Genomic DNA, 14,669 nt, shown 5'->3' on the forward strand with positions numbered 1-14,669 from the left:
GTTACACTGAGAAGCCAGCTACTAAAAGCTAGGCATTTCATCCCCTTAGAGAGTCGTTTCTAGGAGCCTGAGATGTTATCCACCAAGCTTGGCATTCTGCTCACCTTTGACTTTAAACCTGTGGAGTTTCTCCCACAGCGACTTCTAGCCTTTACTCAGGCTTCCGTTTCCTTATGCTGTACCCCAGAAAACCCACCGGCCCTGCTGCCCACTCCTTCTGAGCCCCTTCCCTCAAGCAGGTGCGCGGGTCCACATCGGAAGGCGAGTGCACACAGGTGTGCGCTAACTTGTTAACAAGAGTTGGGTCTGGGGGAGAAAACTGGGGCTTTTAAAAGCTTAAAAGTGAATCAGGTCTCTCCTCTCTCTTTCTGGAGCCGCCTGGGCAGACAGAGAAGCAGGCCAGGTGATTCTGCTGAGTCTCCCGCTCCGAGCCGCGACACGACCTTTCTGAGAAGGGTCTGAGAAAACGTGTCCCTAGGACTTGATCTGGAGAGGGCCTCGCAGAACAGGCGTAGAGGGCGCGGGGACATTTCAGGCGCAGCAGGCCTCCAGCGTGGCCGGGACGGCTGACTTCCTAACTGAAATCTGCGCCTCTTCCTTGCCATCGTCGTTTCTGTCCAGTTCGGGACCATCACCCCGCTTTGCCTGCAGAACCTTTTTAGAGTAGGAGGGCCGCCGGCTCAGGGGGGCACATTCTGGAAGTCGGGTCACGGTGCGAGGGGCAGCCCTTCTACGCACGACGCCGGGCGGAGCCTGGCACGGTCTTCCCCACGGAAGCCTAGACCGCGCAAAGCCCGGGCCCTGGGCCACCGAACCCGCCGGACGTCTCGCACTCCTGTTGCTCGTTCTTGCCCCTGGGCCGACCCCTGAAACCAACCCTCCTGGCGGCGACGCTCTAGCAGGGTACCGCGCGGGCAGGTGCGGCGGAACTCGGGCAGAGCTGGCGCGTCCGGGAGTTCAACTTCGCCCCGCCCCTGCGGCCCCGCCCCCATGAAGCCCCGCCCCCGGGCGGCCCCTCACCGAGCCGCCCCGCCCCGCGCCCGTCCTCCCCCAGACACCCGCTTCCCTGGGCTGGCCCCGCTGACTCAGCCAGGACCAGCGGGCGGCCAGGGCGGGGCGTCGGGCGAGGCCCGCTGGGTCTCCCTCCGCACCGCCTTTCCGGTGTGAGCCGGGGGGACTGGGTGGTGATTGATGGCGGCGCAGCTGGAGCACGGGCGGGGCGCGCACTGGGCGGGAGGCCGGCGAGAGCAGAGCCTTCGGGCAGGGCGGGCGGGGCGCGCGGGGCGGGACAGGCCCCGGGGGCGGGGCGAGGGGCCGGGCGGGACCCCGGGGGCGGGGTGCAGGCGGCCCGGGGCCCCTCTCTAGGCGCTCTCCCCGCCCCCGGAGGCCTGCGGCCACCTGCGCCCCGCCCCGCGGGCCGCGCCCGAGCTGGGGATCCGCTGAGCCGCGCGTGTGGGCTCCGGGGCTCGTCCGGCTGGCCAGGCGCCCGCGTTTCTGCGGCGAGTTCCCGGCCGGCGCGGACCGCGCGCTGGGCATGCGGCGGCGTTGAGAGCTCGCCTCCAGCGAACACCGGAGCCGGTCGCGGAGAGTCCTCCTCGGGTGCGAAGTTGGGTCCGCTCCGCACTCCCGCATCATGGCCAGCCCTGCGGGGTCGCAGAACAAGGAAATAGACTGTCTGAGTCCAGAAGCTCAAAGACTGGTAAGAGGAAGGCGCGTTTCCCAGGCTTTGTTTCCGGACTGCGAGCGGTCCCCGTCGGGTTGGCGCTTGACTGCTCGAAGGTCAAGGGCAGCCCGCGCTCTCCGCCGCAGCCGTCGGTGCCCAGGGAGGGGCGGAGTGGGCTCCGCCAGGCCGGGACCCTCCTCGCATGTCCCGGCACGGATGCCCGGAAAGAGCAGGCTTTGCTCCCTGACCACCAGTAAGTTGGCCGAGTGTCCCGTGCCGCTTGTTACTCGCTGGAAAGCACCTCTGACTGCTGGCGCCCCTTCCAAGGACGAAAAGAAACGTGGTCTCTGCGGGTGGTGATGTCTGTTGACAGGTTCTTCCCACTCGAGTTGGCTCTGGCTAGGACCCAGCTGAGGTCTGAGGACCGCGCGGGTCTGGAGTTCCACAGAGCTGCCACCTTGGTATTTCACAAAATGCCGCACCTGGGAGCTGGTGTTCCAGGCTGCCGCGCTCAACCATGGGCGGACACCACTAGTGGCTGGAATGGTGTGGAGCATTTCTCGGGCTCCTGACCTAGGACCACCTCCTTAGAGGTTCCCAGACCCCAAGCCCATCTAAGCTGGTCTCCTAGGGTCTTCCAGGTCTGGGCAGGATCCTCCACGTGGCAATCCATTACCCAACACCACACTCCCAAGAGGATGTCAGGGTAATTGGGCCTTAAAATTGGGCAAGGGGCAAGGTGGGGAAAATTTGTGATCACCCATTTTTGTGCAGCTTATGGTTGATTGTGAATAGAAATATTTAAAAGTAAAGGAGTGGAAAAATACTTTGGAAAAGAAATACTCCATGGAGTTATTACTACAGAAAGACCCTAGATTTCCACTTTATCGGGTTTTTGTGGAACCTTGATAAAAATGTGAGCCCACCACAGCCGCTCTTTCCCAGGTAGGAATTAGTCATCCAGTAGGTGTTCATGGAGATTCAGGATGCAGTACACTGCTGCTCTCCTTGGAAGACCACTACTTACTAGGAAGTGCTGGAGAGGTACAGGCACAAATTCTGATGAAGGCACACTCAAAAATCAAGTTCTTGCTGAGGACTGTCACGTGTGCTTATGGTTTTTGTGTTTTGGATTTTTAAGTGTCCATTTAAAGTGCTTCCATGAGCTCTTTTAAAGTTTAGGCAGTAGGCCAGACTATTGGATCTGGTTCTTCCACTTCAACCCAGGAACCAGGTTCCTAATGAGTTTCTAGGGCCCTGGGAACCTGCAGGGAGACCCTGGAATCCCCATCAGGGAAGAGACTTGAAAGAAGGAGGGACAGCAGTGCCCTGAGCTGCTGGTGTTCAGAGAAACAACCCAGGCAGACCATAGAAGGCAAGACTGGGTGGACGTTAACCCTGGGCACGATCCTTGCACCAAGAGCCAACAGATCCAGTCTTGGAGAAGGAAGAGTGAACGTGGGACAGGGTGTGAGGAAAGCAGGGAGTGCTGGAGGAGTGTCCAGTGAACCCACCTGCCACACGCACTCCTAGACACTGGGTGTGAGTCTGCTGATCCCAGGGAGCCCCAGGGGGCCTGGGCCAGTGCTGCTGGACCTGCAGGGAAGCCTGGAGCTGGGTCCCATTCAGTGGGTGCTCATCGGTACCAGGCCCACCATCCCCCACCCCCATCCCGGAATTGAGTAATCTCAGGAAATGGAAAGAAGTGTGTGTGTGTGTGTGTGTGTGTGTGTGTGTGTGTGTGTGTGTGTGTGTGAGAGAGAGAGAGAGAGAGAGAGAGAAAGAAAGTCTATGGTATAATTCATTTGGCAGTGAGGCCTGCCCTGACCTAGGGGAAGCTATTTTTAGTCTTTTTTTGTTTTTAAATCTCTAGTGTGAATGCCAATACATTTCTCTGCAGCCTTGTTCGTGTATTGATTAAGGGCTGCTTGTCTGGAATGTTACAGAATGTATGCTGTATGTGTCCCTGTATCCTTTAAAAACCCAGACTGCCAGATTCTGGGACCTAGTGTCCCTGGTGATTTCCAGTAAGAAACAGGGAACCTTTTGTGGAAGGGGTTTTTTGTTTTGTTTTGTTTTTCTTTTGGTTTTGTTTGTTAAGTAAATAATGGCAAAAAAAATACTATTAAAAAGGGACACAGAGGACAAAATAAAACATGGTCCCTGTTTATGAGGTCAGTAGTCTGGTTGGAAGGAAGTGGCCGAAGGAGATGGCATAAGGGTCGTCACCCAGGGCTGCCCTAGGCCACAGGTCGGGTGTGCAGTTGGAGACTAGCAATGAGCCTGTCAGACTGCCTTGTGCCGTTTGTTTTCTGCATTCTTTGTCTCTGGCTCCTGGGAACTGGAAACAGTTCTCCAGTGGAAGGAGGAGCTAGGGCCACCTAGGTGTGACAGGGACCGCTGGGTAGGTGTAGCACGCCCCACCTCACTGGCAGAGGCAGGCAGTCTGGGGTTCCGCAGAAGTCCTTGCTGCCCTGGGGCTGCAGGAGAGGACCCCGCTGAGACTGTGTGGAAACTGGCTTCACTTTCGTAACTTCTGCTTGTTTGTAAGGTTGTGTCACCCCTGGTCTCTTTCCACATGTTGTGAGCTCTTGGCATTTGCCAGGACAGTCCAGTACTGAGGAGGGACCATCTGGATAGAGTGTGGACACCTAGTCTACCCAGTTCCTCTCACTACAGGACCTGGACCAGACCCCCAGGTCTTGGACAGTCTGTGTGTGTGTGTGGGGGGGACTGATGGATATAGGGTGTGGCACCCGTAAAGGCTGCTGGCCGGCTGCCGCTCAGCACTGAGACCCCGCGGTTTGTTTTAACTGTTATTTCCCCAAGCAGTTAAACTACATAAACGGCGAGGTGGATATTTTCTAGTAGTAGTAAGAGTGTCTTCCTGGGGCAAAGATGGAGACTAAATTTCCCTTTTTCTTTAAGAGCTAGTTTCTGTTCAGCCTGAACTGATATCACATAGCGGAAGCCTTAGCAAAATTTTAAAAACCCTGCAGTCTCAACCGCCACTTAGGCTGAGCACAGGAAATTGGGTTATTTATAGTTGCAAAACTTCTTCAGAGAAGCTGATTGGAGTGTTACCTGATGAGAGCAAGGTTCCTGCATCAGGAACCAGAGTTGTGAGACATCCGTGTGACATGTCTGCTCCTCCAAAGGCCACGGTCAAGAGGAATTTCTTATCCCTGAAAAATCAGGCTCTGTGACTCAGCAAAGCAATTGTTTAGGCCTGGTTACTCATATGCCAGTGTTTCTATCTGCTCACATTTAAAAGATTAATCGTGGAGCTGGCCCCGGGGGCCACCACGTTCACATCACGGAGCTGCATCCAGTCCAGAGGCCTGCTTTGTCTCACTGCATGCTAGACGTGGGGTCGGAGAAGAAGGGTTTTCACTACCTTCCCGTTTTTATTGGAGGCCACCCAAATTTCAGCTTATTTTTTAAATAAGCTCATTTTCATGGAAGGGGTTTACTACCTAGAACTTTCATTATTCAGAATATTTAGAGAAAATGAAATAAATTAGCTTCTTTCTCCCAAGTTAAACAAAGCATTATTTTTAATGTATTTTAAGATTTAACAATTCAGAATTACTATATGATTGCATACCACTATTTCAGTTCCCCACCCTAAGCCAAATTCCAAAACAATAAACCCAAACTGAAAACAAGCCCCCCAGCACAGACCCCCCAGACACACACACACACACACACACACACACACACACACACACACACTCACACACACACACACAGGTCCTGAGGCCCCTGTGGAGAGGCGGGGCTTTCATGTGGTTTCTCCTTGACACTATAACTTGACAACCAGGTTGGTTTTCCCTGGTACCTAAATCTAACTACTTCCTCGTAGAGAAGTGATTTATCCTGAATGAGGAGCTGCTTTTATCGTCACCCACTTTTCGTGCATGTTTGTATGGTGAAGATTACTTAAGCACCTCGTCTCTGATCCCCTTGCTCCTCTTCTGTCCGTGGCCAGTGCAGGGGTAGCTTTCCCAGGAGGGGAGAATCAGGGGTGGGTGCCGCGTGTGGAGCGGGAAGACCCACCTTCCTCCTCCAGTTCCCCACGGCTTCCCCCAGCTGCCCATGCCTGCCCCTGGGCACTTACCCACTCCCCACTCCCTCAGGAGCCCCTGCTGAGTCAGACCATGGGGCTTAGGAAGAAGCTAGGAGCCCAGACCTCCTGGGAATTGATGGTTTTGTTATCTCCCTTTTACAGAGAAAGAGGAAACTGAGGCTCAGGAAGGTGAGGGGACTTTCCAAGTCCCCACAGCTGGTAGGCAGTGGAGCTAGTTCAGACCCAGGCTGCTGGCTTGGGACAATGCTGACAGCTGCCACCGTTGTGTACATGCTTCCGGCCACATCTGCAGGGGCAAATGTGCAGCTTCTCTTGTTGGCTCTGGGGTCTCATCACCCCAGTGTTAGGCAGTAGGATTTCCTTTTGCCAAGGCGGTGTCTTGAACGCAAGTCCTGCTCCTGAATGCATTTAAGAAATCTCCATTGAGCCAGACTCTGCTGTACCTGGTGGTTTGCAGACAAGGGAACGTTCAGTGAACTTTTATTTTTCTAAATAAGGAAAAGAACAGTAGAAATGAAAGGGCAGCCGAAACTTCTGTTTTCTTTTCCGTGTTATACTGACGTCATAATGGTAAGTCAGCACGCCCCTGTGAACCGCTGCCTCTTCTGTGGATTGGGTAGCTCGCTCCCACCCTGCCCCAGGAGACAGGTTCTTAGAGGGCAGAGACGATGGCTTCTGTTTCTTTCAGAGCTTTCCCGGGAATGTGATAGGAAAGGTGGTCAGTAGTGAGTAGTTCAGTGCCCAAGGGAAGAACCCCTGGGGCTGCTGGAGTCTTCAGCCCAGTTATAGGCCTGGGTTTGGGACTCTGGAGCAGACAGGTGAGGGCGTGCTGGCTGGAGGGAACCTGATCTGGAGAGGAAGTACCTGGGGAGGCCAGGCTGCCCTTGTTTGTGTTTCCATCACGTGGAGGCTGTTGAAGGAGTTGAGAAAGTTGACCCTAGAGGAGCAGGGACTCTTTGCATGGAAGGTACTGGGACAACCTGCATTCCTCAGCGGCAGTGGGGGGCGGGCTGCTAAGTCCTTTGTGTCGGGCAGTTTGAAGTATGTACATTCACACCCAATAAAGTGACATCATCATTTTGTCCTGATTCATGTGTTTGTTATTTCAATAGGTGAAGAGCTTCAAAGTTTATTATTTTGAAAAGCAAAATCATAGAATTTCCAGTAGCAGAACAGGGAGAAGTCTGGCAATCTCAGTGTACCCATAGTTCACCTCTGGTCTAAAGGTGCAGTGTCAGGGAAGGGAGCCCTTGGAGACTGCAGAGCCGATTCCCCCTGCCCCTTCTGCAGTGGGGGCCAATGTTCAGAAAACAACTCACCCAAGTTCCCATAACTGGCCTGTGTAGAGCCCGAGCTGTCAGCTGAGTCTCCAGCCTCCCTCTGGAAAGACTCCATTTGTGGAGGCTCCTGAGAATGGGCAGCCCCTGCCTAGGGAGGCACTTGGTCCCAGGCGCTTCTTGGACTGCTCTTCTAGGTCCCCCAAGCACAGAAGACAGCGTGCAGCCCCCCAGGCCTGTGGGCTCAGCCCTGAGCATCCTGACAAGGCAGTAGCTTCACTGAAGACCACTGATTTATTATAAAATGTCTTGATAATTTTAATACATAAAAGCTAGTATTGATAGGAACAGTTTTTTTTAAAGAGAGAGAGAGAGAGGAGAGAGAGAGAGAGTGAGAGAGAGAGAGAGAGAATTTTTAATATTTATTTTTTAGTTCTCGGCGGACACAACGTCTTTTTTGGTATGTGGTGCTGAGGATCGAACCCGGGCCGCACGCATGCCAGGCGAGCGCGCTACCGCTTGAGCCACATCCCCAGCCCCGATAGGAACAGTTTTTAAAAATAAGTTCCATAAATAATGAAGTTAAACTTTGGCCTTTAATTTTATGTTCAGGTGCTCTTGATCTTGCTTGTCCTGTAGCTCCCTCACCAGACCTGAGCTCTGAGTCCTGGAGGTGGTCCAACAGGTGTGGCCCCAGGTCAGCCGGCAGTGAGAGGGAGGCCCACGTGTTAAGCGGCAGTTCTCAGGCCTGTCCACCCAGCACCCATTTTTCATGATGAGTATCTTGATATCCTCATTTCTGATCTGAACTGAAATGATCAAATCAACCAGCACATGCAATTTCAAGTCAATATGAGATTTTAGTTATAATATCAAAAAGAAATTAAGGAAACTAGTTTGTTGCCATTTGAATTTGATATAAAAACGCAGGTATCCAGACACATGAAGGCAGTAGTCAGAGGTTCGCAGCGACCGTGCCTTACATCCTGGTGGCTGGCTGGTGTGGGGCACCATACTTCCCATGGCTGCTGGTACTCTGGCATTCTGAGCTGGCCACCGCCTCCTGGGAGAGCTCTGGGAAAGCCGGATGAGGTCTTCTCTCACTTTCCAGGCTGCTTGCGTCTGCAGAGTAGTCGTGTACATTCAAACTGTATGACTATTTTGAGTTTTTATGGAATCGGTGTGTAGATCCAAAATGACCCAGTGGTTTTTCTGTCTGCCTGAGTAGCCAGCCAGAGAGCTCTTCCCAGCGCAGGTCTGTCTGGAAGCAGATAATTGGTGATCCTGCCCCCACCCCAGTGTGTGACTCCCCCAACATTTCCAGTGCCCTGCGAGTGGGCACCCCAGTGTGTCCCCTACTCACAGCCCTGGCCATAAAGACTAGGCCCCTCATTACTGGGGAACTCACTGGAGGGTTTTGGGGAAGACCAGCTTTTCTTTTTGATAGTGAAAAATGAAATGCCAGTGGCAGCCGAGGGACACCCAGGTGGTCGTCTGTGGAGCAGTGGGCTGCAGCCAGCCACCCTAATGGAGGTGCCAGCCTGTGCCTGTACTTTCCTGCCTGTCACCCATCCCACATGGTTTATTGAATGGCGAGCTGTTTTTAGAGTCTGCTGCTTGTGAGGGTGGGGTTTTCCGCAGAAACAAAAGTTGCCACTTCCTGCAGCAGAGGCAGGTCTGGAAGGGGATCCTGTGTGCCTCTGCATCCTCCTCCCCGACTGCTGCATGGCCGTCCTGTGACGGGGCGCAGGAGCTCCACTCCTTTTTTATTCTGGAGTGAATCCTGCAGGGCCCAGGCCCCTGCCTGACTCTGAACAAAACTGGTTCTTTCACCACTTCAGGCTTCAGCTGCACAGTGTTCCCACTACATTCTCATGAGTGAACTTTAAACAGGTCCTTCAGGCTTCTCCTAAGGCGCATGAATTATAGACATGACGTGTCCTGGGGCCTGGGGAAGAATGGAGCCGTTTTTCAATCCTGCTTGGTTCTGATACCCTGGAGTTAAATGACCACTCCAGGTTCAGCATGGAGCCCAGCTACCATCCATGGTGCCAGTTTCTTTGGAAGCTCAAATGAATGCATAATTAATATGCAAACTTCCTTCTATTTGTGGAATGCCTTTCATCAGATAAATTGCTTCTCTCCTGGAGCAGCTCCATGGAGCATCATTTTCGCCTGGCATCTGAGCAAAGAGACCAGGGAGATGGTAGAATCCCAGGGGCCCCTCTCTGTGTGTCCACACTCCTCTCTCCCTCCACAGGCCCCTGAAGTGCCCCTGGTCATGTGGTGACAGCTTCCCAAGGCAGCTATTCCAGAGCAGTAGCCTGCAGCCCAGGGGTCACTGCAGCAGCTGGTTTGCAGTCAGGCGCCTGCAGGAAGTCCCCGCTGGAGGGGCAGCCAGCTGGCTTTCCAGGCCCAGGGCTTCCTCTGCTAGCGTGAAGGAAGTGATGTGAGGAGGTCTCCCTCCTGTTTCTCAAGAGCTGCCTGAGCACCGGGGCCCACAGACGCCTCCAGCTTCTCTGTAGAGTGCTGGGCCCAGCGTCACTAGAGCGTGCTCGCACGGCGAGGGGGCCCGGGAGATGGACTCCTACCCTAGAAAGCTTCAAAGCCCAGCACATGCATGAGCAGAGCCGGAGGCAGCCTGGGGTGTTTGAGCAAGCTGCAGAGCAGGCCTCCTGTAGTGCCCAGGAGTCCCCAAAGGGCGCAGATACCACTTCAGCTGTTAAGGTCCCAGATGTCACTGGAATTGGGGCTCCCCCCCTCTCCTGGATCTCCTGCCACTCACAAAACCCCTGTCACAGGGCCAGGTGAGGACCAGGAGGGAGGAAGCTGAGTGGGGGGCAGGCAGGTCTCTGGCCTGCGTCCCCACCCAGGGCTTCCTCGCGTCCTGCGGCTTCACTTCTGGGTCTCCCTGGCTCCGTCCCCTCCCCAGCTGAGATGCAGCTCTTACCTTGGGACACCTTTTCCACAGCATCATGGACACTGGGGACAGGCAAGGGTCGGGCCATTTGTCTTGCTGCCACTTCTGCCCCGTGGCCAGGGTGGCTAGGCTGTGACTTGTTCGCCCAGCTCTGACGTCTTCTCCAGCCCGGCCTGGGGACGTCACCCCGGGGACTCTGCAGCCCAGAGCAGGCGTTTCAGCTGGCCTGTGAGCTGCCCATCAGCCAGACCCCTGTGAGCTGCCCATCAGCCTCAGACCCCCCTGACGGAAGGGCTGGCACTGAGGATGGTGGCTAGGGGACCCGGTGGCTGGGGGCCAGACTTGACCTGTGGTTGCTGTCCCCTCACCTCAGAGTCGGCGTGCTGTTGGGTGTGTGTGGTGAAGTAGGACGTAGAGTGGAACTGGCAAAGGAGAGCCGCCCAGCCGAGGCAGGCTTGGTGGTAAATGGACTCTCATCCTCCAAGGGCACCGCGCTTAACCCTGAGTCTGTGAAACTGCGTCTGGGATCCCAGGCGGGGGCTGCAGGAGGCTGGGGAAGGACCAGGCTGCACCCCTGAAGGGGAGGTGAGCTCACGTCTGGACCCTGGTCGGGGGTGTTCCTGGGCTGCCGGTGGGTGGGGTTCCTGCCTCCCCCCATGACGGGATCGGGGAGCCGGGTGGGGCAGCCAGCAGAGCCAGCTTCTGGGGCAGCTGCACTCCAGCTTGGTTTTGGTTTGGGCACCTTCATTTCCTTCCTTTCTTTCTTTTGAATGTTTTGCTGTTTTTTATGAAAGATGCCAACACCCGAGAGGTGGTGACTAAATACACTGCAGAGGACACGCCCGTGGACGAGCACTGGCACCCCCAGGCTAGGACGCCAGAGGCCTGGACCCCGAGGCTCAGCTCGGCAGGACTGCGGCCAGCTGAGTCTGCCTTTCGACAGATCCCCAGGGGAGACTGGTGCTCTGCTGGGGTCACATTTGAGAGCCCGTGGTTTAGGGAGCACCCTGTCCCCACCACCTAGCCTCAGCACCCATCACCCCAGCCTTGCCCCCCACCCTCCAAGGAGAGCCTATCATTTCCCCCTGCAGTATTTCAGGATAGTGTCTCAGCAAAGACGGTACCAGTACTGTGTGAGCTGGGGGTGCCAGGACCTCTCGAATGGGGCCACTGGCCTTGGGAAGAGCAGAGGGCTAGCTGGACCACCTCTCCTGGGGAAGGGAGTGGACGGGCCAGGGTCTGCCCCATCAGGGCCCCGTGGGAAGGTGCTGGCTGAGCTGTTGGTCACCCAAGCCGCAGAGAGTGAAGCCGTTCGACCTCAGCGCAGGAGGGTCGACCAGCCCTCTCAGCTGGGAGCTGAAAACCCACTGAGCAGCAGGGTGTGGGCTGGGTGCGCTAGTCTTGTCTCCCAACCTATGTTTTATTTACTTTTTTAAAGCCCAGTGTGGACTATACTTCATGTTGTAATCCCAGAGTCCTGTAACAGTTCAGAATCCCACCCACTTCTCCCGCTTCTCTCGATCCCTTCAGGCCTCCGTGGAGCAGGGAGCTGGGAGGGGCCGCCTGGGGGCATCTCTGAGACCCTCCAGGGCAGGGGAGGTCTACAGACACCCAAGGGAGGAACAGGGAGCCTTCAGGCTGGGTGTGATCCCAGGTGCCACAGCCTCTGGGTGGGTGGCCTGGAGGGTCTTCCCCAGTCTCCTCTGACTTCTGGCACCACGCGGAGTCCCCTGGGTCTCCCTGTACCTCCAAGGTCCTCTTTCCTCTCTGCTGCACCTCACAGCCTTAGGCTGACTCCAGCTGACACAGAAGCAGGCGCTTTCTGACCCGGGGGTGTTGTGCGGCCCTCTCTGTCCCCGGTGCCAGCTCCTGGGTTCACACGAGCAGTGTTTCTAAAACATGGTGGGATCTGCTGCGATTTTGTCAGGAGCCCTTTAAGACAGGATTCAGATGCAGAAGCCGAGAGTCGGGACATGACGCCTGGGCCCTCTAGCCTTCTGGGCCTTGCCACTTGCTGCTGGTCACCCTAGTCCCAGCCCTGGCTCTGGCCCTTTTCTCTCTGGGCTTTGCTTAGGCTCCTGTCCAGTGAGACACCTTGCTCAGCCCCAGGAGGACATCAGGTTGTGCCCCAGAGCAGTCCCCGCCACACTGTCATGAGGCCATCACTCTGCCTGTGTCCAGAGTCCTTCCCTGGCAGCCCGGCCGTGCTGCTGGTGATGGTCAGGAAGCTGTCCCGGGCCCTACAGGCTAAGCACAGACGGTGGGAAGGCGTGTGGGGCGCATCTGTCGTCAGCTTTTGCATTGCTGCAGTCAAAAGGCCGACGAGAACAATTTTAGGAGGAAGAGTTTATCTGGGGCTGGTTGCCGAGGTCTCAGTCCATAGATGGCAGACTCCATTGCTCTGTGCCCAGAGGTGAGGCAGAGCATCAGAGGCAGAGGGTGTGGCAGAGGAGACTAATCTGGACTCACCTAGGAAAAAACATCTACCCCAAGACTCAACCCCAGCAGCCCCCTCCTCCAGCCACACCCCGCCTGCCTGCAGTCCCCCAGTTAATCCGTAACAGGGGATCAATGCACTGATTAGGTCAAGGCTCTCCTAACCCAGTCACTTCACCTCCAGTCTCCCCTGCATTGTGCACACGTGGGCTGACATCGGGGCCATGGGGCACGATGGGGACCTCAAGTGCGCAATTTTTTTTTTTTTTTTTAAATACAAGAGTCAGTCCAGGAGGGTTTTGTCCAGCACCAGCATGGGGCACACGAGCCCTGAGAGCGCCCCCCGGTCATTCAGAGCCATCAGTGTCCCTCGTGCGCTGCCTGCTGTCTTGCTGCTGTCGACAGGGTCTGAGCAGGATGGACGTGTGGCCGGAGCTCTGGGTGGTTTCTTTCTGGCCTCTCAAGCTTGAGCGTGGTGCTCCTGAAGGCAAGCCTGGGTCACGCACAGGATTGTGCCAGTGTGGTGCTGGGCTGTGTGGTGGCTGCAGTCAGGCAGAGTCCCGGTTCCTGTGCTTCCAGTGCCTCGCCTCCACAGGCGTCGTGGGGTGGGGTCTGCAGCGACCTGAAGTCGTATTGAGTCACAATCGATCGTCTTCCTAGATTCTGGAGTCAGGGGACAGTGGGCGTGATTGACCTGCTGTGGAGCTTGGCTGGCTCGTGTCATCGTGTCATCGCGGGAGTTTGCTCATCCCATCAACACCAGGTCATGTTCCTTAAAGCACAGGGGCTGGCTTAGCCTCTCAGTGCCATTATCCTCAAGGACAGGGCAGACATTGGCCAAAGCGTCCCGAGGAGGCCCCTCCATGGGCAGGTATCATGTGCTGAGGGGGTGAGCCCACAAAGGTCCTGGCCAATCCCAAGCCAGCTCCCCTGTAGGGGCTCGGGCAGGCAGGCAGGCAGGCTGGTGTGGGGTGCAGGTGCCCCAACTCCCCTGCTCACCGCAGGTCCACGCTGAGAGCAGCCGTGGTCACCGACCCCACCCCTCTTGGTCACCTGCTGGTGTCGAACAGATACTCACAGCACCCACACACCCTCTCACAGGCTGTGGGCAGGGGCGCAGCCTCAGAGCATTCTCTGCTGGGGATCTCATGGGCTGCAGTCATGTCGGCCAGCTGGGTCTTTCTGGAGCTTGGGATCCTCTTCCAAGCTCCCCTGGTGTTTGGCAGAACTCAGTTCCTTGTGGTTGTAGGACTGAGGTCCCCTGTTCTTGCTGGCTGTCACCTGGGGGCTGCTCAACTCTTGGAAGCTGCCATCCCTCACTGTCCTCCCCTACAGGCAGCTTGCTTTCTCCAGGCCAGTGGGAGACTCCATGACCTCTAGACCTCTTTTAGAGGGCTTACCTGATTAGGGCAAGCCCACCAAACAGCCTCCCAGTTGCTCAGCTTAGAGTCCACGGGTGAGGAGCCTGGTCACTGTGTGACTCCGTTTGCCACATAATATAGCTTCCACATAGCACCAGCCACGGGGCATGTACATGGGGAGCAGGCATCTTGGAGACCCCCCACAGTCCTGCTGCCTGCACCTCTCACTCCTGCCCGCCTGGTGGCCCAGTCCTTCCAGCCCTCTCTTCTTTCTTAGAGTCTCACTCCGCTGCTCCCCTTCTTCCCACGACCCCTTTCCCTCTCCATAGACCCCCTCCCTGTTCCTCCCCCGGCCAGCCAGGGTCCAAGGCTGCTGCCAACACTCTTGCCTAGAGCTGGGGATGCAGCTCAGTGGTGGCGCTCCCACGCGGCATGCAAGGCCCCGGGTCCATCTCCAGTGCACGAAACGAAGTCATTGATTTTTAAAAGTCTTGCTAGGTCTCTGCCAGCTTAGGGATGGCCAGCAGGCCTTGCCTCCCCTCGGGAGGCGGCCACACTGGGTGTGAACTCTGACACTTTGCTGTGGGTGTGGATGGTTATCTGCCTAATAAGCCCGCCGCCGCCGCTGCCTCGCCGCCTCCGTCAGATTCCAATGCAGTTGTGATTTGGGGCACCCCTTGATTAGAAAGGCTTGGGCTTGGACTGACCAAGGAACCACCTGAAAGGAGCCCTGCATAGAGTCAGTTCCTCGGGAGGACCCAAGCCAGCTGTGCTCATTCAGAGAGGATGAGTGTATGGTGGGGTGGTGGCCCACAGAGTGCCTGGCGCTGGGGAACTGGGAGCCAAGCACTGCCTCATGTGCTGCTGGTGGCCCTGGGGCCACACTGCTGGGCTTCTAGCTATCTCTGAAGGCCATTTAGGA

General features: G+C 56.3%; 1 protein-coding gene across 41 annotated transcripts in view; it reads left to right on the forward strand.

Annotated features, from left to right (window-relative positions):
• Positions 1-14,669, forward strand: part of Lrrfip1 (LRR binding FLII interacting protein 1) — a 124,378-nt gene that overhangs the window by 52,935 nt on the left and 56,774 nt on the right. For 2 of the 41 annotated variants that reach the window (XM_021727036.3, XM_078018305.1), the window contains exon 1: positions 1,329-1,699. The exons of 31 other annotated variants lie outside the window; for them this stretch is intronic. In XM_021727036.3, the coding sequence (XP_021582711.2) occupies positions 1,634-1,699 (66 nt within the window). In that variant the 5' untranslated portion in view covers positions 1,329-1,633. Of the gene's footprint in view, positions 1-1,311; positions 1,700-14,669 lie in introns of those variants that run through there. 8 more of the 41 variants (XM_005326388.5, XM_021727045.3, XM_021727034.3 and 5 more) reach the window with 8 other exon arrangements.

The sequence above is a fragment of the Ictidomys tridecemlineatus genome, chromosome 7, assembly GCF_052094955.1.
Source record: "Ictidomys tridecemlineatus isolate mIctTri1 chromosome 7, mIctTri1.hap1, whole genome shotgun sequence".
NCBI classification, from domain to species: Eukaryota; Metazoa; Chordata; class Mammalia; order Rodentia; family Sciuridae; genus Ictidomys; species Ictidomys tridecemlineatus.